At 61.7% G+C, this 25,119-nt stretch overlaps 2 protein-coding genes across 3 annotated transcripts in view; one reads left to right on the top strand and one right to left on the bottom strand.

Annotated features, from left to right (window-relative positions):
- STK25 (serine/threonine kinase 25) overlaps positions 1–11,199 on the top strand; it is an 11,550-nt gene extending 351 nt beyond the window's left edge. The window contains 11 exon segments of the mRNA XM_077757256.1: positions 214–336; positions 5,814–6,044; positions 6,648–6,704; positions 7,185–7,293; positions 8,103–8,231; positions 8,234–8,415; positions 8,758–8,903; positions 9,127–9,241; positions 9,331–9,402; positions 10,480–10,616; positions 10,775–11,199. Of these exon segments, the coding sequence (XP_077613382.1) occupies positions 307–336; positions 5,814–6,044; positions 6,648–6,704; positions 7,185–7,293; positions 8,103–8,231; positions 8,234–8,415; positions 8,758–8,903; positions 9,127–9,241; positions 9,331–9,402; positions 10,480–10,616; positions 10,775–10,814 (1,248 nt within the window). The 5' untranslated portion in view covers positions 214–306 and the 3' untranslated portion in view covers positions 10,815–11,199.
- Positions 11,200–11,298: 99 nt separating this feature from the next.
- The window catches only part of FARP2 (FERM, ARH/RhoGEF and pleckstrin domain protein 2), a 105,354-nt gene continuing 91,533 nt past the window's right edge, over positions 11,299–25,119 (bottom strand). For both annotated transcript variants that reach the window (XM_077757234.1, XM_077757243.1), the window contains 11 exons: positions 23,834–23,964; positions 18,208–18,276; positions 17,576–17,665; positions 14,670–14,690; positions 14,384–14,466; positions 13,553–13,671; positions 13,041–13,198; positions 12,373–12,480; positions 12,112–12,263; positions 11,757–11,847; positions 11,299–11,541 (listed from right to left, as the gene is read on the bottom strand). In XM_077757234.1, the coding sequence (XP_077613360.1) occupies positions 11,778–11,847; positions 12,112–12,263; positions 12,373–12,480; positions 13,041–13,198; positions 13,553–13,671; positions 14,384–14,466; positions 14,670–14,690; positions 17,576–17,665; positions 18,208–18,276; positions 23,834–23,964 (1,001 nt within the window). In that variant the 3' untranslated portion in view covers positions 11,299–11,541; positions 11,757–11,777. The remainder of the gene's footprint in view (positions 11,542–11,756; positions 11,848–12,111; positions 12,264–12,372; positions 12,481–13,040; positions 13,199–13,552; positions 13,672–14,383; positions 14,467–14,669; positions 14,691–17,575; positions 17,666–18,207; positions 18,277–23,833; positions 23,965–25,119) is intronic.

Here is a 25,119-nt window from a genome sequence, read left to right on the forward strand (position 1 = left end):
GAGGGGCGTGAAAGGGCTCGGGGACCCGGCCCTGGGCGGGGGGTTGGCAGAGGGCCTGGTGGAAGGTCAGAGGCCAGAGTGCGGGCGGGAGAGGCTTCGAAGGGTGCCCCGGTTGGTGGGGCCATCGAGGAACGAGACGGGCGGGGGCGCCTGGGCCGGGGGAGCCCCGCGTACCGTGAGCATCAGCGTTGAGCGCGCTTGCTGTCCTTGCAGTTGACTGAAGCGGGGGAGCCGGGTTCCAGAGCCTCGAGGCAGGATCTAGGGGCCTCCTGGGGTCGCAGCGGATGGTCCGAGGGCCTCGCAGACATGGCTCACCTCAGGGGATTTGCCAACCAGGTAAGGTGGTTTCTGGGTCGGGGGTGCGCGTCGGGGTGCGGGCCTGCCCCGCCCCCGGACGTGGGAGAGCCGGACGCGACGTTTGTTTCACCTACGAGCTTCTCTCCTGAAAAGAGCAGGCGGGAAGGAGTGCGGCGCCGAGGGGACAGCGCCCCTCCGGGCACCCTGTGGTCACCTCCGTGGGCCGAGTAGGGGGCAGGAGTTCTGGGGGGCAGACGCGCACAGACTTGTCAGAGCACAGCCCCCCGCGCAGGAGCGGACGGTGTGCGGAGGCGACCCCGGGGGGCAGAGCGGGCCAGGCGGCTCGCGTGGGATTCTCTGGGAACCCGGGTGGCTGCGTTTGCGGGGTCCCCGCTCGACGCCGGGCAGGAGCCGAGGAAGCGGCTCTTGGGTGAGTGGGTGTGTCGGGAGAGCCGAGAGCGCAGCCCCAGTGTGTTGGCGGGGAAGCTGGGGAGGGCTGCTCTGAAGAGCCTGTCAGCTGGGCGAGAAGCGCCTGGAAAGTTCTTACACTTCCTGACCTGGAACCACCTGGCCGGCTCTGGGGGACCCTGCAGGGCAGCGGAGGGCCCGCTGCTGGCGCTGGGAGAGCGGTGGGCAGCCAGCTTGGGGCTGGTGGCGATTTCCCCTCCCCAAAATGTCGCCTCAAAACCAGGCGATGGAGGCTGGAGCGAAGCCGGGTTTCCTTAGGCGCTGGCGCCTTGGCTGTGTCTCCCGCGGGCGGGCGGGCGGCTGCGGGGTGGTGGGCCCCCTCTGCTGGCATCCGCACCGAGAGTGGTGTGTGCGGGTGCCCGCAGAAGGAGCGGACCTAGCGGGTTCCTCACTAGCCTTTGACGGTGTGTCTGGAAGTCACGTGACTGATGCGCGGAGAAAAGTTGGCTTATTTTTAAGAGCCGCGGGATACAGTTTGCGCCCAGAAAGGGCCGCACTTGCCGTACCTCCCGGTCCTGGTTCCCGCCAGTGACAGAAGCCTCAGAGGAGGCCCCGAGAAGCAAGCTAGGGACTCGCTGAGCGACCTTATCCGACCTTGTCAGTCCCGCGGCTCCAACTCCAAGCTGCACGGCCGCCCCGAACCCACGCCTAGGGGCTTCAGCATTGATTTCCGGGCTTCAGGGGCAAAGAATGAATTGATTTGGGAACAACATAACCACTGCGGCTACGGGACATCTACCTACTCAGCGGATGTGTCACTGTGCGCTGCACCTTTTACGTGTGTGGCTCTTGCGGTTCCCGTCAGCCTTCTCACGCAGGCGCTGTTGTTTTCTGGGATTAAAACCTCGGTCTTAGAGAAGCTAGTTGCCTAGAAAGTGGCGGATCCAGGCTCCGAATCCTGGTGTCCCTGGGGGACGCTCTCCGCTGTCCCGCAGTCCAGCGGCAGGATGTGTCTGTCTTCACGGCTTCACTTCTCAAGGTGAATCAGAAATACTCTTTGCCATACTTTTTTCCCCGCTTGGAGAACAGGAAGGAAAAGATAGGCTGTGGGAGTGGCCCCTGTGGGTCCCGGAAATCGGCGCTGTGAGCCCCCCATCCCTGTGTGCAGACGGTGCTTGGTGTGGGCCCTCGGCATCCAGGTCACATCTGGGGAAGGGACCCCTCAGGAAGGAAGCCCCCTTTGTCCTTTCAGAGGCCAGTGGCAGGGAGTTTGTCATTGTGTCATTTTCTTTACAGACATTTGTCACTGTGGCCCCGTGGGGCATTCCCTGCTTGGGCCAGTGCGCCATGCTACCCCACCGCCTGCGCTCCTGCCCTCGCCGTCCCCTCCCCAGCCGCCTCCGCCCCCCACCCCGTGGCCTGGCTCCTTCCTGTCCTGCTTGCAGGGCGCCCGGGCTGCCACCTGTCCTGTGGTGGTTGGGATGGCTTCGCTCCCCTTACACACCGGGCAGCGGCCCCAGACCTGGCAGCTTCAGGGCCGGAGGACAGGGGTGCCGCCCGCTGGGGCTGGCCGAGCCCTTACCGCTGGCCCAGACCCTGTGCGCTGCCTGGGGAAGCAGCCGGAGGCCCCCAGACCCAGGCGCTACTTGCCTTGCCTTCTCCTGGCGGGGCTGGGGACAGGGGGCCCCTCCAGTACGCTTGTGGGTAGGGACAGGGTCGCAGCCAGGGCCATACTTGTCACACTGCTGAGTTCACTGGCCTGCGGTGGGGGAGACTCAAGGAGTGTGAGAGTTGGGGGGGGGGTCAGGGCTCCCCGCCTTCCCTGCCAAGCCTGGAACTCTGGCTGATGGTCCACTGGGTTCTCCCAGGCAGTGGGGGTGCGAGCGCCCCGTCTGGGGGTTCCCTTGTCGGGCTGCTGTGTGGGCTCTGCGTAGAGAGGGGCACGGTGTCCTCAGCAGGGCTGAGGGGAGCAGAGCAGCAGGCCGTGTGGCCAGCAGATGGCCTGAGGGTGGGAGGGGGACCCGCCAAGGCAGCGGTGCTGATTGGTGCTGCCTGGCGTCGGTCCTTCCTCCTCTAGCTCTTCGCTGAGGCCACCTAAGGAGAGGGACTCTTCAGTGACAGGGGACGCGAGGTTAGGGCACCGGCTGGACCGAAGTTACCGGACAGCTGTTGCGGGGTGCCCTGCAGGGCTGTGCCGGCACGTCTGGGGCAGGCTGGCGGCGTGGAGGACTCCCGTCCCGGCCGCCGAGTGGGCGCTGACGGTGGAGTCAGCGGAAGGAGCCCCCGGGACGGTGCGGTCTGGGCCCCGATGCGGGAGGAGCAGGCGCCGGAGGGGCTGTGTCCCGGCCCAGCGCGGCGTCCAGGACGGAGCCGGGCACGGCGGCGTCCCCCACCCGCTCGCGGAGAGAGGCGCCGGCTGGTCGAGCGCGTGGGCCGGGAGCTGGGAGAGGGCACGCCCTGCCAGGCCCTCCTCTCGGGTTCGGGTGGGTTCTGGCCTTGTGATCACCCCCTCCCCCCACCCAAAGACCGCGAGCGGCTGTGACTCGAAGCCACATACCCAACCTGTCCTGGTGTTCTTCAGAACACGCGTGGCAGGCGGTTGGGCCTGAGGGACCTAAGTGGCACTTAGCTGTCTGTGTCCTGCCTTCAGCCTCGGCGTGGGGAGTCGGCGATAGCTTGGCCGCACGTACCCGCTGCGCGTTGTCCCCTGCACGCGCCGGCTCGGACACTGGGCTGCGGGTTCTGGTGAGGAAGGAAGGGCCACGTGCCTGAACCGGCCCGCCCGCCCTTGGGGACTCTGTGCTGCGGCGCTGCTCGGCGCCCCCGGCCCCCCGCATCAGCTCTCCCACAGGGCTCCTGGCTCGCCGGGTGCTCAGGATCCGGGCTGCCCACGTGCCGTGCTCACGTGCGGGCCTGCGTGCTGTCCCCTCCCTCCCGGTCGCACACCTCAGGAAAGTGGCTAATTGGAAGTTTCCTTTGGCGCGTGGTCTTAATCTGGAGCCAGTCAGGCATGATGTGGAGCTTTGCGGGGGGGAGAGCCCAGGGTGGGTGCCGAGTCTGCGTGGAGGGCTCTCCTCCTCGGGACCGTGGGGCACCCGCCCACCGCGGGATGGGCCTTCCCTCGGGCCGGTGAGGCAGGGGACGCTGTGCTTCTTTCCTCCTGTACCCAGCTGCTTGCGATCGGCACCAAGACGCCCTGTCGCCGATGGGTGCTGGGGCCGTGGGAGCAGCCTCTCTGCAGGGAGGTGCGTCCTGGTGGATCCGAGTCTCGGCGCCTCGGAAACGCCTTTCTGCCTTTGGATGAGACGCTAGGCTCCCACCTCAGCTCCTCCACAGGCCCCACCTGGGTCCCCGCGGCACCTGGCCCTCTTCGTCACTGGGGCTGTGGGGACTGCTGCTGGCTCTCTGAGGACACAGTGAGCCGCTTGGTGTCCTCAGAGTGTGCTGTTCTCGGGGGGGGGGGACCCACGCGTGCGCAGGGGCGGTCCATCCTTCAGGCAGCCCCCGTGTTGAGCCACCGCAGCCCCTGACGTGGGAGGGTCAGCCCACGGGCAGACGCCCCTCTGGCGGCCGTGTCCTGGTGCTCAGACCGCTGGGCGCTGTTTTTCAGGCTTTATTTGAATGAGGGCCGAGGACAGGACTGTGTGCGGTAGTGAGTGTGGTGCTTGCGTCTCCGGGATGGAACAGCCAGGAAAGCATCAGGTTTCAGCTCCCGCTGGGGTGCGGCTGGAGCTGTCTCGAGGACTGATTTGGGGACCGGACGGGGAGGCCACTTCCAAGGGGTGTGGCTTCCAGGCGTGCAGGGACCCGGCTGGCAGCATAGACTGTTGCTCGGGCCCTTCCGGGGGTGCGGGGAACCGAGCGAGGGCCCGTACCGCACCCCCCCGCCCCGCGCCTCCGAGTCTAGCTGTGTGTGAAGAGGCCGCACAGCTGCGTTCTTGCCAGCTAGGCCCGTGGTTCACGACACTGGGTGCTGCCCCCGCTGTCCCTGCTGTCCCCGCTGCCCCCGCTGTCCTGTGGGGCGGCCTCGCTGTCCCCGCTGCCCCCACTGTCCTGTGGGGCGGCCTCGCTGTCCCCACTGTCCCCACTGTCCTGTGGGGTAGCCTTGCTGTCCCCACTGTCCCCACTGTCCTGTGGGGTGGCCTTGCTGTCCTCGCTGTCCCCGCTGTCCTGTGGGGTGGCCTCGCTGACCTCACTGTCCCCGCTGTCCTGGGGGGGGGCAGCCTCGCTGTCCCCATTGTCCCCGCTGTCCCCGCTGTCCTGGGGGGTGGCCTCGCTGTCCCCGCTGTCCCCACTGTCCTGGGGGGTGGCCTCGCTGTCCCCACTGTCCTGGGGGGTGGCCTCGCTGTCCCCGCTGTTCCTGCTGTCCCCGCTGTCCTGGGGGGGTGGCCTCGCTGTCCCCGCTGTCCTGGGGGGTGGCCTCGCTNTGTCCCCGCTGTCCCCGCTGTCCTGGGGGGCAGCCTCGCTGTTCCCACTGTCCTCGCTGTCCTGGGGGGTGGCCTCGCTCTCTCCACTATCCCCACTGTCCCCACTGTCCTGTGGGGTGGCCTCGCTGTCCCCGCTGTCCTGGGGGGCGGCCTCGCTGTCCCCGCTGTCCTGGGGGGGGGGCCTCGCTGTCCCCGCTGTCCTGGGGGGTGGCCTCGCTGTCCCCGCTGTGCCCGCTGTCCTGGGGGGCGGCCTCGCTACCCCACGTCTCCGTCTCCTGCCCACTTAGCCCTTTAACCTGTCCTGGTGCCTCACTTGCTCCTCCCCACGTGTCCACGTGTGGGGCGTGGGCGGGTGGGCATGACCCTCACGGCCTCTCCGCCTGCTCCACAGCCTGGTCCCTTGGGTGGCGCCGAGGCCTCTGTGCTCCTTTGTGGGGAGGGCACGTCTAGGTGTCCTGGAGAAAAAGAGGTGAAGGAAGAAAGGAGGGGGCGCCTGGCTGGCTCAGTCAGAAGCCTGAGTGACTCTTCATCTCAGGGTTGTGAGTTCAAGCCCCACGTTGGGTGTAGAGATTTAAAAAGCATAAACAAAAAAAGCGTGGTGGGCTTCCTAGCTCCTCGTTTTCGGGCTGCCGCGCCCTCCGGCAGGGCTGCCCCCCGTCTGCCCGCCCCTTGTCCCCGCAGCACCCACGCGTGGACCCCGACGAGCTCTTCACGAAGCTCGACCGCATCGGCAAGGGCTCCTTCGGGGAGGTGCACAAGGGCATCGACAACCGCACCAAGGAGGTGGTGGCCATCAAGATCATCGACCTGGAGGAGGCCGAGGACGAGATCGAGGACATCCAGCAGGAGATCACTGTGCTCAGCCAGTGTGACAGTCCCTATATCACCCGCTACTTCGGCTCCTACCTGAAGGTGCCTGCGGGGGGGGCCTGTGCCAGGCCTGCACTTGGGTGGACGCCTGTGGCAGCTGCCCCCACCCCGCCTGGCTGCTCGGGAGGCTCGGGCTGGGTCTGCCCCCGCGTGGGGACGGCGGGCGGGACAGGCCCACGGGTAGGACACGAGCGGGACCCGGTCGGCCCTGAAGTGGCGGTGGCGTCCCACGGCCCGGCCCCGCCCTCCCCCCGGCCCCGGGCAGCCCCTGCGGAACAGCATCTGGGAGGCCTCCCCCTGCCCTTCGGGGGCCCCCCCAGGGGACGCCTGGGGTGCGGGTGCCCAGAGGCCAAGTGCTGGCCGGGCGTGCGGTGCCTGCAGCCTGGCTTCCGCTGGGCGCTGGGACAGAGGACCCGGGCACCGGCCTGAGGACCAGGTCCATCTACACATCTACAGGGTGGTCGCATTGGGGGTGTGACAGGCGGGGGGCTGGGCGGGGCCCCTGGGGACCTTTCGCAGTGGGTCCCCGAGGGACCAGGGCTCTGGGTGTCCCCTGCCGGGAAGTGCGCGTCTTGGGGCCCTGGCCTGGCGGTGCCGCCTTCCCTGCTCCCTGCCGTGAGCTGACGGGCGTTTCTCTGGGCCCAGGGCACGAAGCTGTGGATCATCATGGAGTATCTGGGTGGCGGCTCCGCCTTGGACCTGGTGAGGCACAGGCCGCAGCAGTGGCGGCTGGTCGTGGGGAGGAGCGGACACGCAGGTTGCTGTGGGGTCGGGGGCAGCAACCCCGGACCCGCTGCCTGAGGACCCCCGGCTCCTGTGGGCCTCCCGTCCGTGGCCGCCTCGGTGTGTTACCGGCTAGTTAGGAGCCTTGTCAGCCCCAGAATGAACCGTGGTCCGTTTCCACCGGTCAGTGCTCAGGCGTCCTGGGCCCGTGGGGTGCAGGTGAGGTCAGTGCCCCCAGGCACACAGGCGCAGGAGTGGCCGGGACCCCCTTCGTGACAGTGGAGAGAGCAGAGGACGCTCTGCCGAGAGCCTCCCCCACTCCCACCTGACCCCGCATCTGACTTCACCAGTCGCTCAGGGTGACCCCTCCCCTGGGGGAAGCAGAGGCCGAGGAGCTGGGGACTGTGGGGACAGCGGGGGTGCCTGAGGCCCCGCTGTCCCTCCTCTGCCTGCATGTAGCTGAAACCCGGGCCCCTGGAGGAGACCCACATCGCCACCATCCTGCGGGAGATCCTGAAGGGCCTGGACTACTTGCACTCGGAGCGCAAGATCCACCGAGACATCAAAGGTCCCTGGAGGCGCGGCCCCTGTCCCTCTTCCCTGTGCCCCCCCCCCAACCCTAGAAGCGCCAGAGCGAGAGGTGGAGGTTGCTGTGAGGGGTGTGCGGCTGGCGGTGCTGGGGGGTCTGGGATGTGGGGACCCTTGTAGTTCAATGGCTGCAGACCCTGCCAGTAACAGAACTTTCCGAGGGTGTCGCACCCGTGAGGAGGGCACAGCACCTCTGCTCCTTGGGTCGGAAGGGACCTATTTATTTATTTATTTATTATTTTTCAAATTTACTTGTGAGAGAGGAGAGAGAGACCGCGTGAGCAGGGGAGGGGCAGAGAGAGAGGGAGACACAGAATCCGAAGCAGCTCCAGGCCCTGAGCTGTCAGCATAGAGCCCGACGCGGGGCTCGAACCCACAAACTGAGATCCTGACCTGAGCCGAAGTTGGACTCTTAACTGACTGAGCCCCCCAGGCGCCCCGTAAGAGACCTATTTAAAGCAGATGTGTGGATTCTTGCTCGTGTGGGCCCGAGCAGCCCCACCGTGGGAGCCAGCCCCGCCCAGGGCAGCTGGGGGTGCGAGGGCAAGGGTCAGAGTCACTGCCCGCTCTGCAGTTCAGGAGAAGAGAGCGGCAGCTCTGTTCTTGCGATTTGTTGTGAAAGGCTGGCACTGGGAGGGCCTGTGGGGCGGGAGGCACCGGGGCGGGTCCCTGGTGCAGCCCCCCCCCCCCCCCCCCCCGGGGGCCTNCCCCAGCTCCCTCAAGCAGCTGTGCGCGGGGTGGGGCTCTGCGAGCTGCCGTGGGTGACGCCCTCCATCCTGTGTCGAACAGCCGCCAACGTGCTGCTCTCAGAGCAGGGCGACGTGAAGCTGGCTGACTTTGGCGTGGCGGGGCAGCTCACGGACACGCAGATCAAGAGGAACACGTTTGTGGGCACCCCTTTCTGGATGGCACCCGAGGTNACATCTGGTCATTGGGGATCACGGCCATCGAGCTGGCCAAGGGTGAGCCTCCGAACTCGGACCTCCACCCCATGCGTGTCCTGTTCCTGATCCCCAAGAACAGCCCGCCCACCCTGGAGGGCCACCACAGCAGGCCTTTCAAGGAGTTCGTGGAAGCCTGCCTCAACAAAGACCCCCGATTCGTAAGCCCTGCCTCACCGCGACCCCTGGGGCCCCGGCCCGGGGGTGGACTGGGGACAGGCCTGGGCAACTCGGGCCCCGAGGAAACAGCCCCGTGGGAGGGGGTGGGGCCTGAGGCCCCTTCCTTGTGCCCGGCCTCGCCCTACCCTGGGCCCTTCCTGGTCCAGAGTGGGCCCTGCCAGGGGCTTAGGGCTAGGGATCTCCTGGGGGGTGTTCCCCTGGGGTGGGGAGCATGGGGCCCACCCCAGCCTCCTAGTGGCCACCTCCGTCCGGTCCCCTGGGGGAGCTGTGAGCTCCAGGAGTGTGAGGGCAGAGCTCGGCTGACCTGGGCCCTCCCCCGGCAGCGGCCCACTGCCAAGGAGCTCCTGAAGCACAAGTTCATCACTCGCTACACCAAGAAGACCTCCTTCCTCACCGAGCTCATCGACCGCTACAAGCGCTGGAAGTCTGAGGGGCACGGCGAGGAGTCCAGCTCCGAGGACTCCGACATGTAGGGGCCCTTCCGGGGGGGCAAGCGCCCTCATGGCCCTGGGCCTTGGGCTGGGGGCGGGGAGGGGTTAACTGGGCCCCCGGAGCCCAGGGCGGGCCTACTGAGCATTGAGGGCCATGGGGTTGTCTCCAAAATAAATGGGGAGGCTAGGGAAGGTGTGGGCCTTGGGACCCCCAAATCCCTGCCCCGCATGCTCCTCGCGGCCCTTCACCTTTCACCCTAGTGACGGGGATGCTGAGGATGGAGAACAGGGTCCCATCTGGACGTTCCCCCCCACCATCCGGCCGAGCCCCCACAGCAAGCTACACAAGGGGACGGCCCTGCACGGCTCCCAGAAGGTAGGACCCGGCTGGGGGTCGGGTGGGGGGCACACCCGACCCTGGGGCACACTGGCCCTGATCACCTTCTGGGGCTTTGACTCTGGCAGTCTGCAGAGCCCGTCAAGAGGCAGCCGAGGTCCCAGTGTCTGTCCACGCTGGTCCGGCCTGTGTTCGGAGAGGTAAGGGCCGGGGCGGGGCTGCCGCACTTGCGCAGAGGCGCTTCCCCCACAGTGTGACCTCGAGGGTCCTGAGGAGGCGTGCTGGCCGGTCCCCACCCTGCGTGCGGGGCTTCCGGGCCCCCCGAAGCCCGTGGTGGTTGCACCTGGATCTGGGGCCAGGCTTTGAGTGAAGCAGAAGTGGCTGAGACAGGGGACCTTGTGTGACCTCCCCGGTTCTCCCCCCGCTGCGGTGGTTTGGGGTCTCAGGATGGCGTTGACCAAAAACTGTGACTTTTATTTTCAATGTCAAACACGTGGGATGGTCGTCTGTTGAGAGAGCGCCTGGGAGGTCCAGTCCTTGGTGTTGGAGGTCAGGGCGGGGCAGGGAGGCCTCAAGGGTGACTCCCTGGTGGTCATGTGGCCGTGTGTGTCACCTGCTGATGGGGGGGGTCAGTAGCACCCCAGGTGACAGCAGAGCCTGGAGCCCAGGGAGGGAGGAGCGGGGCGCGGAGAGCCACCCTGAGGAAAGTGGGCCCTTGGGTGTCTCCCTGGGGGGGGCATCTGGGTGGAGCCAGGAGAGCTCCCACCTGGAGGGACCCGAGATGCAAGGGAGGAGGTGGGGGAGGGGCAGGGGGCAANCTGCTGGAGACCCCGTGCAGTGCGCGATGCGTGCCCGGGGGGGCTGAGGTGGAGGCCGCTGCACGGGGTGTGCTGGGGGGCTCCCTGTAGTTTCTGAGGGGTGGCAGGGGGCCCGGGTGGTCTGCCGCTCGCAGCCCTGGTGCCGGTGGGGCCCAGGGGTCCGGGCGCCCTGATCTGGCTGTGCCGCGCACGGGGGGTTCTGGGCCGTTCTCCCAAGTCCCAGGGGCCTGAGCCGTGGATTTCTGTGACCCTTGGTTGGGAGGAAGCCGCGTGGTTAGCCGGGCCCGCCGCAGTGTGACCGTGCCAGGCCGTGGGGGCGGGGCAGCGTCGGTCTCTGCGGGAGCCCTAGGTCCCCGGTGGGACCTGGCCCACCCCAGCCCTGTGGCGGACGGGCAGCCTTCGTCCCGAGCTCCCCGCCGGCGGCGGCTCACGGTCAGGCCCACGGCCGTCTGTCCGCAGCTCAAGGAGAAGCACAGGCAGAGTGGCGGCGGCGTGGGCGCGCTGGAGGAGCTCGAGAACGCCTTCAGCCTGGCCGAGGAGTCCTGCCCTGGCATCTCGGACAAGCTGATGGCGCACCTGGTGGAACGGGTGCAGAGGTGAGGCCGGGGGCTGCTGCTGCATCCGCTTCTCGTCCTCTCTCCTCTGTACCTTCGGGGCCTCGGGCGGGCTGGGCCTGGAGCCGGGCGTCCCGCAGCCCTGCACCGTCCAGGGCCGCACCCCTCCTGCCGGGGAGTGACCGCTCCTCCCCCCGCAGGTTTTCCCACAACAGGAACCACCTGACGTCATCCCGCTGAAGCGCTGCTGCTTGCGAAGCCGGGAGAACGGTCTTTGTGTGGCGCCCCCCGTGCGGTCGCGGCCACCGCCCCGCGCAGAGGGTCCCTCTTCCACACCCCTCCTGGCAGTGGAGCGCGGACACCGCGGCGCCGCCGCGAGGAGCAGAGACTGTCGGGGCAGCCCCGCCGCCTCCCCTGCCCGAGGCCGTGCCGGGCGCAGGTTTGCCTCGTGTCGCGCCAGGTACCGCGTCTCCTCCCGAGGACTCGTGTCAGCCAGGACTTTGTCTTTCTTTTTTTAAGAAACTGCACTTCCTTGCTTCCCTGAATGTTCTGAGGTTAAGGTGTTAGTTTTCGTAGAACGTTGAGAGGCTCCGGCCACTTTCAATAAAAACCTGAATTGGTCAGATGCTGGTGGCGGGCGGGTCCCGGCTCCTGAATCCTCGTGCCCCCGGGGGGCCCTGTGGCCTGCTGGCAGGAGAGAGGAGGCGGGGGAGACGCGCATGCACGTTCGCATGGACGGCCAGCCCGTGTCCGCTTACTTGGATTTGTGAGGACGCCCCGGGGAACCGAGACGCCTGAGGCCCTTGCCCGGGAGGCCAGGCGGGAGCTTCGGGGTCCCCTCCTCCAGAGGTGGGCGGGGCGGGCACCGGAGCGCTTGCTGCACGTGTGCGGACACGTGTCACCTGGTGCGCAGCTGCAGGGCCACCCTGGTTCCTGCCCTGGGTCGGGCCCCCCGCGGGGCACTGCTCTGGAAGAGAGTGGGCCAGGGAGCGTGGGTGTGGCTGCCACCCCCGAGCAGGCCCTGCCTCCCGGGGTCTGCGCCGGGTCTCCAGGCGATGACGACCCTCCCAGGGGTCACTGTGAGGCGTCCCCGCCCTGTCCTACGCCGGGTCCCGAGGAGACCACAGCCACCCTGGGGCCGTTGGGAAGACGGGGCCCGCAGTCACCGGGGGGGGTACTGACCCTGCTCGGGCAGCGCGGGCCTCACGCCTCGTCCCCCGGCCGCCTGGCCCTCCCGGGCGAGCTGCTGGCTCTGTCGATCACCTCCACCCACCTGGAGGAGAGGCCGGGCTGTCAGAGGCTCGGAGGATGCTCGCTCGGGCTCAGGGTGTGCTCTGGTCATACCAGTGGCCTTGTGCCCAAGTACCGCTCCAGGGGTGACCCCAGACGTGAGCCAGCGGGACCGCGCCGGGGCCGAGACCTGGAGGCGGCGCCCAGCCCTTCCTTCCAGGGCCCGGCGCGCCTGCTTCCGGCGCCCTCAGCAGCGGCAGGAGACCGCGCGGACAGCAGCCGGCCCGGGGCGCCTGCGCAGGATTACCTCGCGAAGGTGTACTTGCTCTCAGCCCGGAAGAAGTAGACGTGGGACTTGAACTGGAGCTTGAAGACGTGCTCCTTGGGGACGCCGTCGGCCTCCTGGGGGACGCCCACGCTGTAGCCCAGCAGCGGGAGGCTGGCCAGGGGGTAGTCGTCCTGCGGGGCGGCACGTGGCTCTGCGGGTGCGCCNCCCGGGGGAGCGCGCGGCGAGCAGGGACACCACGGGCTCAGCCGCCTCCCCGCCCCGGCTGTCGAGCGCCCTTACCTGATGAGTTTTGTAGAAGAACAAACAGAAATTGGTAAAAACGACCCAGAGCTTCTGCCAGCCGTTACTGTTTTTGAATTTCCTCAGCAAATACCCTGAGAGCTGGTTCTGCGGGAGAAAAGTCACCGGGACTAGTTAGCGTCCTGGGACTCTGTCCCCGAGCGCACGCTGGCCCCCGCGAGCTTTCCTGGCTGTGGCCTCGACGACACTTCCCTGAGCGGCAGCTTCCTTGCCAGCGCTCTGGGCCGTCAGTCTGTTTAATAGTCTGACGGAAGGACGTTTACAGATGTGGGGAGCGAGGTCCCAGCTGCTAAGTGGAAGGACATGAAGTTTCTTTTCCCAGTTTTCAGAACCCCCAGCCGTGACCATCCGCGGGGAGCCAAGTTAGCACAGTTCCAACAAGACACCCCGGCCCTGAGCGTGGCGTGGCCAGTGGGTGAGGCCCAAGTGGCCCTGTGTCGGAGCTGATGCTCACGAGGGCCCTGCAGGGACGTGGTCACTGTGCCAGCCGGCAGGCAGCACTCTACGCGCTGGGCTGGNTGGGCCCGCACAGGCCCTGATGGTCACGGTCAGCCCGCGGCCTGGCAGCCCCCCCAACCCCCCGCTCTGCCCAGCCCAACCCCTCGCCCACAGCCAGCGCAAGCAGAGGGCGCTTGGGGCTGCCGCACCTCGACGGCCGCGCTGTGGTCAGCCCTGGAGACGCTGGTGTTCCGGTACCAGCACACGTGCACTGTGGTGTTGGCCCGGGGCTGGCCCTGCCCCTCCAGGGACCCGTGGCTGCCGCGAGCGTCTTCGGGCTCTTGTTCCAGAGACACCTCCGAGGACCCTGGGGGAGGAGTCGGCCCTCTGCTCAGAGAGGATGGGGGCACGGGGCGAGTCGGGCAGGGGCAGGGTGGGGGGGTGCCCTGGGTCCGGTGCCGGCTGCGGCCTTGGAGACCAGGGAACCCTATGGCCTAGGTCAGCAGTGGGCGGAGAGCAAGATCACACGGTGCTTCTGCCGGAAGAGCTCGTGGGCCCTCCCCGCCCCCCTCCTCTCCCCTGGTGTTGGGGGTGCCCAGAACCTTCCCTGTGGAAGGAGAGCATGGGGCCAGCAGGAGGCCTGACCAAGACAAGGGGTCTGTAGAGGAGCTTGCTTAGGTGCAGTGGGGGCCCCCCAGGGGGCGTCCCAGCCGGAACTCACTGTGGGGAGGAGGGCAGAGCATGCTGCCCGGCAGCGCCAGGGACGGGTCACCCACGCTCTTGGCCATGTCGATGGCTGTGTTCAGGTCACATATCCACTTCTCCTTTTCCAGGCGGGTGCTGGTGGGGGAGGGCTGAGGCTCAGCGCCCGCTGAGCAAGACCCAGGCCGCCGGGGGCTCCCTGCCACCAACTGAAGGTCCGAGGGCCCACCCTGTGGGCCCAGCCCGCACCCCCACTTCTCTAGGGGCGGCTTATTCCTGACGCCAGACCTTCAAAGTCTCTACCACTGAACTACAGGACCCGTTCCTGGGTCAGTTAAGCTGTCGCGGCTTCCTGGTGGGGCGCTAAGTGTCCTGTGCTCTTTGATGGCAGCCCAGGTGCCTGCCAGGGGGAGGAATGCCTGTCCCCTGCAAGGTGCCAGGGACCCCCAGCTCCCGCAGGGGAGGGGCTCGGCTCCCTGCTCACCTTGGAGCTCTGGCCTCCTTCCCACTGGTGTGATTGGGGGAAAGTGGCCATTTGCCCCCGAGCTCTGGCTCGGCCGTGGGGGTGGGTGGAGGCCAGGCCCCAGGTTGCTGCCCCGCAGGCCCCTCCCCCCGGCACGAGGGGCCCCCGAGTGCCACCAACCACATGGGCTGCCCCTGGCCGAGTGCTGTGAGCCGAGGCTCGGAGGCAGCTCGACAGCACCGTGGCCGCTCCACGGGGACGGTCTCAAAAGTCACTTGCTTCCCAGCACGGGAGAAGCTGTTCCCGCGTCACACACTCCATGACAACCCCGCTCGTGCCCGGAAGCCCCACCCTGGGCCGCTGGGGGCACACGTGGAGCACACTTACCTGGCTGCCACCACGACTGTTTTCTGAGCCGCACAGATGGTGAAACAGTGTGGGACAGACCGCTCACCCTCGCCCTCTTCCACCTGTGGCGGGAGGAGAGGCGGGCGTGCTGAGCGGGGCGGGCCCGGCAGAGGCCACGCCTGCGGCACGACAGGTGCCTCGGAAGCCGTGTGCCACGCAGGTCTCTGCTGACTACGAGGGGCTACAGGGGAGCGGGGATCCCCAGGCCACGGCACCTGCCACCCAGGTGGGCGAGCTGTGGGCCGCAGGGCACCCGACTACTCACCGGTGGGTCCAGCACTATTAGCTGAAAGTCAAGCACAGGAAAAAATGTTGAGCATTTTCATTATCAAAAAGGGAAATGGACAATTCGCTTTATAAACCTGGTACCTAAGCTGACCAAGTTAGCTTCAGAGGAAACCCTAACAGACTGATCACGGTTCCAAGTGACTGGCTGCAGTAACTCCCCAATAAAATACTCCTGATCACAGCCAGAGCACAGACAAGAACTGACTAGTCCTGCGACCGAGTGAGGCTGTTCAGGGAGGCCAGGGTGCGTCACCGCTGGGAAGCTGATGAACAGAATTCTTGCTGTCAGGAAATCCACGGAGAAAGGGCGGCCATCGCTCCACACGCCGCACGCGCCAGGAGGAAGCCATAACCTTGACGGGGGTCCTCTTCCCAAAGCCAAGACCCGTCACCCTTCCCTCCGCACTCAGGATGAGGGCCGGCCGGCTGGTCCCCGGGACCAGCCGCTTACAGCCAGCCCCGCGGAGGGACAGTCTCCTGTGTGCGGGGCCCACGAGATGCCGGCCACCACGCCTCACTCGGCACACAAATTACCTGGAACGAGTGTGAGCAAAGGGCAGCAAGAGGTCAGGACGTTCGTCCCCCCCTAGGTCGGGTGAACATAGTGCCATTCAATAGAAATCCCCATGCCGTTTTTTGAAGGAATTTGTCCAAACGATTCCTCAGCTTATTTGGAAGAATTAAATACTTGAGAGTCGCCAAGAACTTTTTAAAAAGGAGGACCAAGAAGCGGGTGAACTTCCCGAAAGCACCTCCCCCACACGACACATGAATCAGGATCAGAACCATGTGGACCGACGTCGGCCCGGAGAGACGGGCCAGAAGGCCCAGAAAGCACCCGAGTGCGAGGGCCAGACGAGGGCAGCCTCGCAGGTCCGGGGGAAACCGACGCAACGACGGACGCGGCACGCGAGGGGGACGCGGGGCGCTCCTGTCTGGCTGTGCCCGAGGACGTGCGTTCAGGCAGCTTACGAAGGAGGAAGGAGGAGACGGAACATGTCAAGAGCGGAAAGACGCCCGAGTGATGCTGGCGTGGGGAAGGGCTTCCCGGGCCCGCACGGAGGATGGGAGCCGTGGCGGAAAAGACGACGGACCTGACCGTATGAAAATGTCTGAATTCCCTCCCGTGCCAGGTTCCGGCCCAGGAGGGAGGCCCACACGACCCCCGACCAGCGCACTTCCAGTCCCACCAGATCACACCAAACCGCAGGCAAGACCACCGGGGCGGGGAGGGGCGCGCGGCCCCCGAGAGCGGCGGCGTCTGTAAACGCGGCACAGATGTGTGGGAGCAGCTAACAACACCCGGCGCCGCCTCAGGGAGGCCCCCAGGTTCCGGGAGACACGGACTCCATCGGCCTCCGTGGCTGTCCGGAGGCCGCGCCGCTCCCCGGACGGTGAAGGATGAGGGGTGAGGGCCCAGTGCTCCCCGATTCCGTGGAAAGAGGCTCGGGCGCACTGAGTGCGAGGCTGGCCCGTGCGTATGTTCCGACAGTGACCAGAGGTGATACTTGGAGCCTGAAAACGAGCGGGCCCCAGGCTCAACCAGCGTGTGTTGGGCGCAGTCAGGGAGGTGTGGAAAGACCGAAATCCAATGGTGTGATTTCTAATTCTGAAAAACTAAACGGAACCATACTGTCCAGTGTCAGGAAATAGCTAAGAAAACCGGAGACTGGCTTCCCGGTCCGCCGTCCGTCTCCGGTAAATGCACACAGAGCCAAGCATGTTACAAGCACGGGGCGTTAGGGACAAACCGCTGAGCAAGAACAGGGCAAGTCACAGAACAGCTTGTAGGGGATTGCGCCGGGGGCCCCAGGAAGGTTCCAGTACAGGAGAAGCCTGAAGGGCATGTCGCAACATGCCAGCCGTGCGTGTTACTTGGTGGTGAAGTTATGAGTGATTTTTATGTTTTCTGGGTTTTTTTTTTTCTATAATAAAAGTATAATTTAAAAGATATACTTTAGAACAGATGGGGTCTGCGTCCAGTGAGGGCGGCTGCGTGCATTCAGACAGGCCCCTTTGTGCTGAGGGCTAGAGAACAACCAAACGTTACCGGCCCAGGTGCCCACGAGGAGGGACAGTGCCGAGGAACACCAGGGGCCAGGAAGGGGGAGCGCCCCGGAAGAAGGGTGGGGAGGTTGAGGCAGACCAGCCACATGTAGCAGAAAGGNCCGCAGCGTGGCCCGACCTGGGCGAACGGCACACCTCTGTGGCCAGAACCCGAATCTGGCCAGCCGTCTTTACTGTTCCCAAAGATGGGGTCTGGGCTGAGGGCAGGGAGGGGTGTGCGGAAATCTCTCTGAGACCTTCACGCGGGGTCGTCAGGCCACAGAAAGCACCGACCACAAACGGTTAGGGCTGAGGAACTGGGTCACATCAAAACGAAGGGCTCGTGGAGACCACACCGAAGTGTCTGGTCGTGCCTGTGCTGGGGGGACACAGACACGCTGACCGGTGCATGGTGGGGACAGAGGGCACGTTGTGCCACGGGGTCGCCGATGGCCCAGGCCGCTACAGTGGCGCAGGGAGGGGGTGCGGCGTTCCCTGTGGCCAGCTCACAGGACGTGGTGGGGAGGCCCGAGCCCGGCCCCCAACTGCAGCCTGATGGCGTGTCGTCGGTGGTGCTGTCTTCCGGTTATGAAACTGTGTGTGCATGTGCGTGCGTGTGGCGTGACTGGGAGTGGTCAGGGTGTGGAGAGAACGGCGTGTGAGGAGAGGTGAGCTCGCGAGCAGAGGAGGGCTCCCCAGTCCTCAGAACTAGCGGGTCAGGGTTCTTTTCCAAAAGCTGTGTCAGCCCCATTCCCGGAGCACCCGGCTGGGGTCTCCCCCCAGGGGAGTGGCGCCAGGAGGGACAGAGACGGGGACGGGCGGGCGCCCCGCACTCACCAGCATGCCGCGGAGCGGGAGGAGGCCCCGGATCCGGAAGTGGCTGCTGCCCGCGGCGCCTCTGCTCGTGTAGAGCAGCACATCTGAGAACTGACGCAAGAGGCTGTGTTACACGAAGCTTAAGAACAAGTGACAAGTTTCAGTGACTTAATAGACCAACTTCAGTGCCCGGGGCCTTTACGTGGTTATCAATCTGTTCGGCTTGCTGCAGAATTTGGGCAAAAAAGGGATTTTTTTCAGTCACACAATTATTTTGACGAGCTGGTAACCGCAGGAGCGGCAGATCTCAGGCCTGCGCCCGGTGCCCGCCGGCCGGAGGCGGTGGGCACTTCTGGCTGGTCTTCTAGTTGGGCCAGGACGGGTCAGGCTGGTGCCCTACGTGGCATGAGGAAGGAGTGATCCAGGAGACCTGCCGGGAGGGCCTCTCTCCGAGGCAAAGCCAGCGCTCAGCCTAACATTCCTGCAGCAACGGGAACGCGGACTTTTCTATATTCGGTTTTCTGATGGACCCGACAGGCGCCCGGAGCACAGAATGAGGAAGGCGCCTCCGGGGAGTGTTTCCCACAGTCCTAGGTGGGCTCCTGTCTGACTCTGGCCTGCTCACAGGACGCAACCACACCCACCCCACCTACCAGAAAGAACATTCTCTGCTGCAGGCCCTTCTTGGTGAGCTTGTGAAGGCAGCCCTCGCGGATAAACTCCTGAAAGAGAGAGATGAGGTTCTATTTGTGCCAAAGGCCACCTCTGCGGGTGTGCTGGCGGGGCCAAGGGCCAGTTTGATGTCACCATTTACACTTCTCTGAGCCTGTGTGGATGAGCCACTCACAGGCCCCTGGCCCTTTGGCAGCGCCTGCCTGCCCAGGATGCTCCATGCTTTTCCAAACCTCCCCCCGACCTCCCTTGGATCCCAAGTCGGTCCCCAGGCTCTGCTGACATCTGCAGACCCATCTCGCTCCCGGCCAGCTATGCTGAGGGCCTTCAAGGACAGCAAAGGGTATTGTTCTTGTTGAGGGGAAGCTTCTGGAAGGTTCATATACACAGATAGGTACCTGAGTTCACCTTTGAGGAAAAACTGGGCCAGAGCAGCCTGAGAATGGGAGGGAGGAGGACGGGACGGCTGGACCCACCGAATGCTCACAGGTTGTTAGTGTCAGCTGCCGCCTGGGCCCTGGCGTTGGAGAAAAGATCCCCAAAACCACACAGGCTTTCCCACCAAGGGGGTGAGGCCCTGGTGGGGCTGGAGCTGCGGATGGGGCACCGCACTCATCCTGGCCAGTCCCTCCACGGAGGAAGAGGAGAGGGTGCGGCCTCTGCCACCGGGGTCCCATTGCGCCACCAGGACCCAGGGACACCCTCACACTCCCCCACCTGCCTGGAGCACCACTGCCCAGGGCCGCCAGGGGCAGGAAGGGTCGGTCCTGGTACTCCCGAAGAATTCTGGTTTGGACATTTTCCAGACATTCTCCTGCTATCTGTCGTTCCTTGTAGATAAGTGGGAGCATGAGCTTCACACCCCGAGGACCCGAGGGCATATAAAGGAGGACTGCCTAGAACCCCGCGGACCCGCCTGTGCAGTCCTGCTTTCCTGGAGAGGGTGAGCGGGGAGCCCAGCCCCTCCCCATCCTGTTTGCAGGCTCCTGCCCCTACACGGCTAGCTCCTCCCCTGCCACCCAGGGACCCGCTGGGCAGCTGCCCCTTCTCGGCGGAGTGTAAGGGTGCCCGCAGCACCACGGGTTCGCCCTGGGCAGCACCTGTGTTCTGCCTCCTTCATACGGCTCGTCTGACCCTCTGGTACCTCGTTATCAGCTTTCTTCCTAGTTAATAATCCTGGCTCTTAAATTCCTCTGCTCATATCCCTGGCGTGGCTCCTGTCTCTGACATGAGCATTTAGCAGGAGCCCTGGGTCATAAAGACAGAGATCTGGGCTAAAAACAACCATGGCACCAAGCGTTTGCATACCAGCCGTTTCACGCCAGGCGCTGAGCCTAGCAGCTGACGCCAGCCCCCCTGTGGCCCCAAAGGTGGAGCAGCCAGCCCGGGCCACACAGAGCACCCACCCTGATTTTCCAGTCCCCGTAGTGACGATTCCCTGGGGCCACCACCTATAACCCCCTGTGTGGGGCGCCAGGGAAACCGCCAGGAGCAGAACCCTGCAGCCGTGTGGTCATGGGGAGAAAGGAAACGAAGCTGTCTGGGTATCAACCAAAGCCCTGACTCCAGGAGGAGTTTTATTTATTTTTGAGAGAGGACAGAAACAGTGCTTGGGCAGGGGAGGGGCAGGGAGAGAGGGAGACACAGAATCCGAAGCAGCTCCAGGCCCTGAGCTGTCAGCATGGAGCCCGACATGGGGCTCAAATCTACGAACTGTGAGATCATGACCTGAGCCTAAGTTGGACGCTGAACTGACTGAGCCCCCCAGGCGCTCCCTTCCTATACATTTTAGTGTAGCTCATTTCTTTGTCCTGTGACCCCACATTCTCTGTATCTTCTAACAAGGCTAACATGGACACGTGACTTACACACCACAGTCTAATTACACACATTTGTGTTAAGACAAGAAACATCCCCATGCAACCCTTAAAAAGGTTTTCTTGGGCACCTGGGTGGCTCAGTGGGTTAAGCATCTGACTTCGGCTCAGGTCATGATCTCATGGTTTGTGGGTTTGAGCCCTGCGTCGGGCTCTGTGCTGACAGCTCAGAGCCTGGAGCCTGTTTCAGATTCTGTATCTCCCTCTCTCTCTGACCCTCCCCTGCTCATGCTGTCTCTCTCTCAGAAATTAAAAAAAAAAAAAAAAAGAAAAGAAAAGAAATAAAAAGGTTTTCTTAGGTTGATAGTACTAAGTTCAAAGCAAAAAGCATTAGTGGCGAAGTCAGCAGCCCAGGAGACATGCAGACCCAGGGAAGAGAGCCAGGGTTCAGCAAGAAACCTGCACATCTGTGTCTCCCGACAGTTCAACAAATGGTGCTGAGAATACTAGGTGTCCACATGGGAAAGAATGGAGTGGGACCCCTACCTCACAGCGCACATAAAAATGAACTAAAAATGGATCAAATCTAAATATAAGAGCTGAGGGGCGCCTGGGTAGCTCAGCTGAGCGTCCAACTTCGGCTCAGGACATGATCTCACTGGTCACGAGTTGGAGCCCCGTGTTGGGTTGTCTGCTGTCAACATGGAGCCCACTTTGGTCTTCTGTCCCCCTTTCCCTCTGCACCTCTCCTGCTGATGCTCTCTCTCTTTTTTTAATGTTTTATTTGTTATTGAGACAGAGAGAGACAGTGTGAGCAGGGGAGGGGCAGAGAGAGAGGGAGACACAGAATCGGAAACAGGCTCCAGGCTCTGAGCTGTCAGCACAGAGCCCGACGTAGGGCTTGAACTCACGGACCACAAAGATCACGACCTAAGCTGAAGTCGGATGCTTAACCGACTGAGCCACCCAGGCGCCCCGATGATGATGCTCTATTTCAAAAATAAATAAACATTAGTAAATAAATATAAAGCTGAAACACAGAAAGCTTCTAGAAGAAAACAGACACGCAATGTCACACCATTGACTCGGCAGTGATGGCTAAGCTGTGACACCTAAAGCACAAGCAACCCAAGACAGAAAAGGTAAACTGGATTTCATGAAAAGCTTCTGGGGATGCCTGGCGGCTCAGTCAGTTAAACGTGTGACTGTATCTCAGGTCATAATCTCATGGTGCGTGAGTTGGAGCCCTGCGTCTGGTCCTGTGCTGACAGCTCAGAGCCTGGAGCTGCTTCGGATTCTGTGTCTCCCTCTCTCTGCTTCTTCCCCACTCATGCTCTGTCTCTTTCTCTCAAAAGTAAATAAACATTAAAAAACATTTATTTTATTTATAAATAAAAATTAAAAAAAAAAAATTCTAACCAACCCAAACAAAACCCAACCCAACAACTTCTGTGTTGTGATACCATTGAGAAAGTAAAAAAAACAACCCACAAGATGGGAGGTCATATTTACAAATCCTGTTGTGGTAAGTGTCTGGTATCCAAAACAGATGAAGAATCTCACAACTCAACAGCAAAAAGACAACCAGGCGGAGAAAGGATCGAAGAGGCATTTCTCCAGAGAAGGCACACAAACGGCCAACGAACACATGGCAAAGCTTGGCATCGGCCATGTGAGAAATGCAAATCATAACCGCGGTGAGACCCCTCCGTAGCAGCCTGATGGCTAGAATCACAGGCACGAGGTATGGAGAAGCCGGGACCTCAGCACACCCCTGGGGGGGATGTAAAGCTGTCTAGTAACTGTGCAAGACTGGAAAACCGGCAGTTTCTCAAAAGGTTCAGCCCAGTTCCCACACGACCCAGCAGGTCCACTCCTAGGTGTCTACCCAGGAAAACTAAAAAAGTGCTCGCAGAAGGACCCGTGTGGCAGGGACAGATGTTCACAGCAGTGTCGTTCACGGTCCCCATAAAGGGGAGGCAGCCCAATGTCCAGCCGCAGATGAACGGATACAGAGAGTACGCCGTATGCACTGAAGGGGATTTACAGCCACAAAAGTGAGTGAGGCCCTGACGGGCTACAACATGAACCCAAAAAGCATGACGCTCAGTGAAAGAAGCCAGACACAAAGGCCACATAGTGATTCCACTTAGAGGAAACGTCCAGAAGAGGCAAATGCACTGAAAGCCCATTAGTAGCTGCCATGGATTGGGTACGGGGGAGGGGAGTGACTAACACGTACAGGGTTTCTTTCGCGGGGGATGAAAACGTTCTGGAATTAGTGGTGATGGTTGTACAACCTTGTGGACACACTAAAGCTCACTGGACTGCCCGCTTTAAAGGAGGAATTACGTGGTATGTGACTCATGTCTCAATTACATGCAACCAAGTGAAAAAGAACGAGGCTGGAGGCATCACAATCCCAGAGGTCAAGACCTGCTACAAAGAGGCAGTCATCAAACCGAGGTGGCGCCGGCACAAACACAGACACACAGAGCAGCGGAGCGGAGCCCCGAGATAAAGCCATGATTATATGGCCAACTGCCCTTTGACAAAAGGGGCACGGACACACAATGGGGACAAGACAGCCTCTTCAACAAATGGTGCTGGGAAAACTGGAGAGCAGCATGCAAAAGAAAGAAACTGGACCACTTTCTCACACCACATGCAAAATAAGTTCAAAATGGATTAAAGACCTAAATGTGAGACCTGAAACCATAAAAATCCTAGAAGATGAAACTTCAGAGTAATTTCCCTGACATTGGCCTTAGCAACATCCCTCTAGATCTCTCTCTTGAGGCAAGGTAAACATAAGCAAAAATAAACTATTGGAACTACATCCAAATAAGTTTTTTATTTTTTGCACAGCAAAGGAAATCTGAGAAAGGATTAGTATCAAAAATATATAAAGAACTTACATGACTCAACATGAAAAATACAAATACTCCAATTAAAATCTGAACAAAAGACATGAACAAGTTTCTCCAAAGAAGATACCCACATGGCCAACAGACACATGAAAATAATGCTCAACATCACTCATCATGAGGGAAATGCAAATGGAAAGCACAAGAGATTACCTCACACCTATTGGAATGACTTAAAAACACAAGAAGCAATAGATGTTGGTGAGGATGTGGAGAAAAAGGAACTCTCTTGCACTGCTGGCGGGAATGCAAACTGGTGGAGCTGCTCTGGAGAACAGTATAGAGGTTCCTCAAAAAATTAAAAACAGAACTACCATATGATCCAGTAATCCCACTCCTGGGTATTTACCCAGAGAAGAGAAAACACTATTTGAAAAGCTAGCTGCACTTCTGTATTCACTCCAGCATCATCTACAGTAGCCCAGATATAAAAGCAACTGAAGTGGCCACTGACGGATGGATAAAGAATGTGTGGCGTATGCATACAATGGAATATTACTCAGCCATAAGAAAGAATGAAATCTTACCATTTGCAAAGCCATGGATGGATCTAGAGAGTATAATGCTAAGGGAAAGAAGCCAGAGAATGACAAATACCATATGATCTCACTTATACGTGGAATTTAAGAAACAAAACAAATGGATGAAAAAAAGAGACAAACCCCCCAAAGAATCTTAACCATAGAGAAAACACTGGTGGTTCCCAGAGGGGAGGTGGGTGGGCAGCCGCTCACCCTGATGAGCACAGGACAATCACTATACTGTGCACCTGAAGCTAATACAGCAATGTGTTGTGTTTACACTGGATAAAAAGACCAAACAATTAGGTGACCATCTCACAAAACTTTCTCGAAGTCACTCACCCTGCCGGGAGTGATGAGATTCTCGATGCCGACCAAGTCCCGCTGCAGCTCTGTCAGTTTCTGGAGGTTTTCCAGCCGGGCAAGGCTGTGCTGGAGTGTGGAGGTCACTTCTGTGATGGCCTGGAGGGCATCTGTGAGGAGAGACCCCTCAGGACAGGCACCCGGGCCAGAGGCATGGGCAGAACCCTCCACCCACACCTCTGCAACAGGGACTGGTGTTTTTTATTTTATTTTTTATTTTATTTTATTTATTTTATCTTATTTTATTTATTANACTGGTGTTTTTTATTTTATTTTATTTTTTATTTTATTTTATTTATTTTATCTTATTTTATTTATTATTTTTTAATGTTTTTTTAAAAAATTTATTTCTGAGAGAGAGAGACAGCGTGAGCAGGGGAGGGTCAGAGAGAGAGGGAGGCACAGAATCTGAAGCAACTCCAGGCTCTGAGCTGTCAGCACAGAGCCCGACGCGGGGCTTGAACCCACGAACCGCGAGATCGTGACCTGAGCTGAAGTCGGCCACTTAACCGACTGAGCCTCCTTGGCGCCCCATGGGACTGGCATTTTAAAAGGCAGTTTTAATCCAAGGAACATTCTACTCCCAACTGCTCACAGGACTGGCGTCCATGGTTTTTAGCTGCCAGGTACAGCACGTGGGGGTTCCTGCAGATCTCTCGAAATCTGGACTTGTTCCATCCAAACCACCGACTAGCTAACACTCAGGCTTGGAAAAGAGGAAGGAGAGTGTGAATAACTATGTTCTGAGCACAGCTGTATTTGTCCTTTAGGGAGCATCAGCTACTGTAGTTTGAAGGCGAATAATGTGCATCTTCAAAACCTTTGTCTTTTTCTCCTTGAGTGGAGGAATGCTAATCTTCTAGTTCCAGAACAGATATGGAGGTTTATCATCAGGACGGGAAACTCATCCAGACAAAACACAAAAGCAGCCATTGAGGGTGATCTTCGCAGCCCCGACCAGGCCACACTGGGAGCAACCACTTGGCCTGAGCGCAGTGGCCACATCTTGTGTCCTCGCTGGGACGCCTCAGAGAATCTTCTGTCCTCCCTCCAGAACTCCCACTGACAGCCTGGCCACTGCTGCCTGGGGGGGCGCAAGAGGCACGGTGTGAGCGTCTGCCCTCGGCTCCACCCCTGCAAGCCGGTTGCTCCCAGTGGGGTGATGACACCGGCCTCACAGCTTTAAGAGGATCAAGTCAGAGAAGAAAGCTCGTGCTCTGATGAGTTACTCCTCCAGAAACGACACGTGTGTGACACGGCCAAAC

The sequence above is a fragment of the Crocuta crocuta genome, unplaced genomic scaffold (genome assembly GCF_008692635.1).
Source record: "Crocuta crocuta isolate KB4526 unplaced genomic scaffold, BGI_CrCroc_1.0 scaffold290, whole genome shotgun sequence".
In the NCBI taxonomy this organism is placed as follows: Eukaryota; Metazoa; Chordata; class Mammalia; order Carnivora; family Hyaenidae; genus Crocuta; species Crocuta crocuta.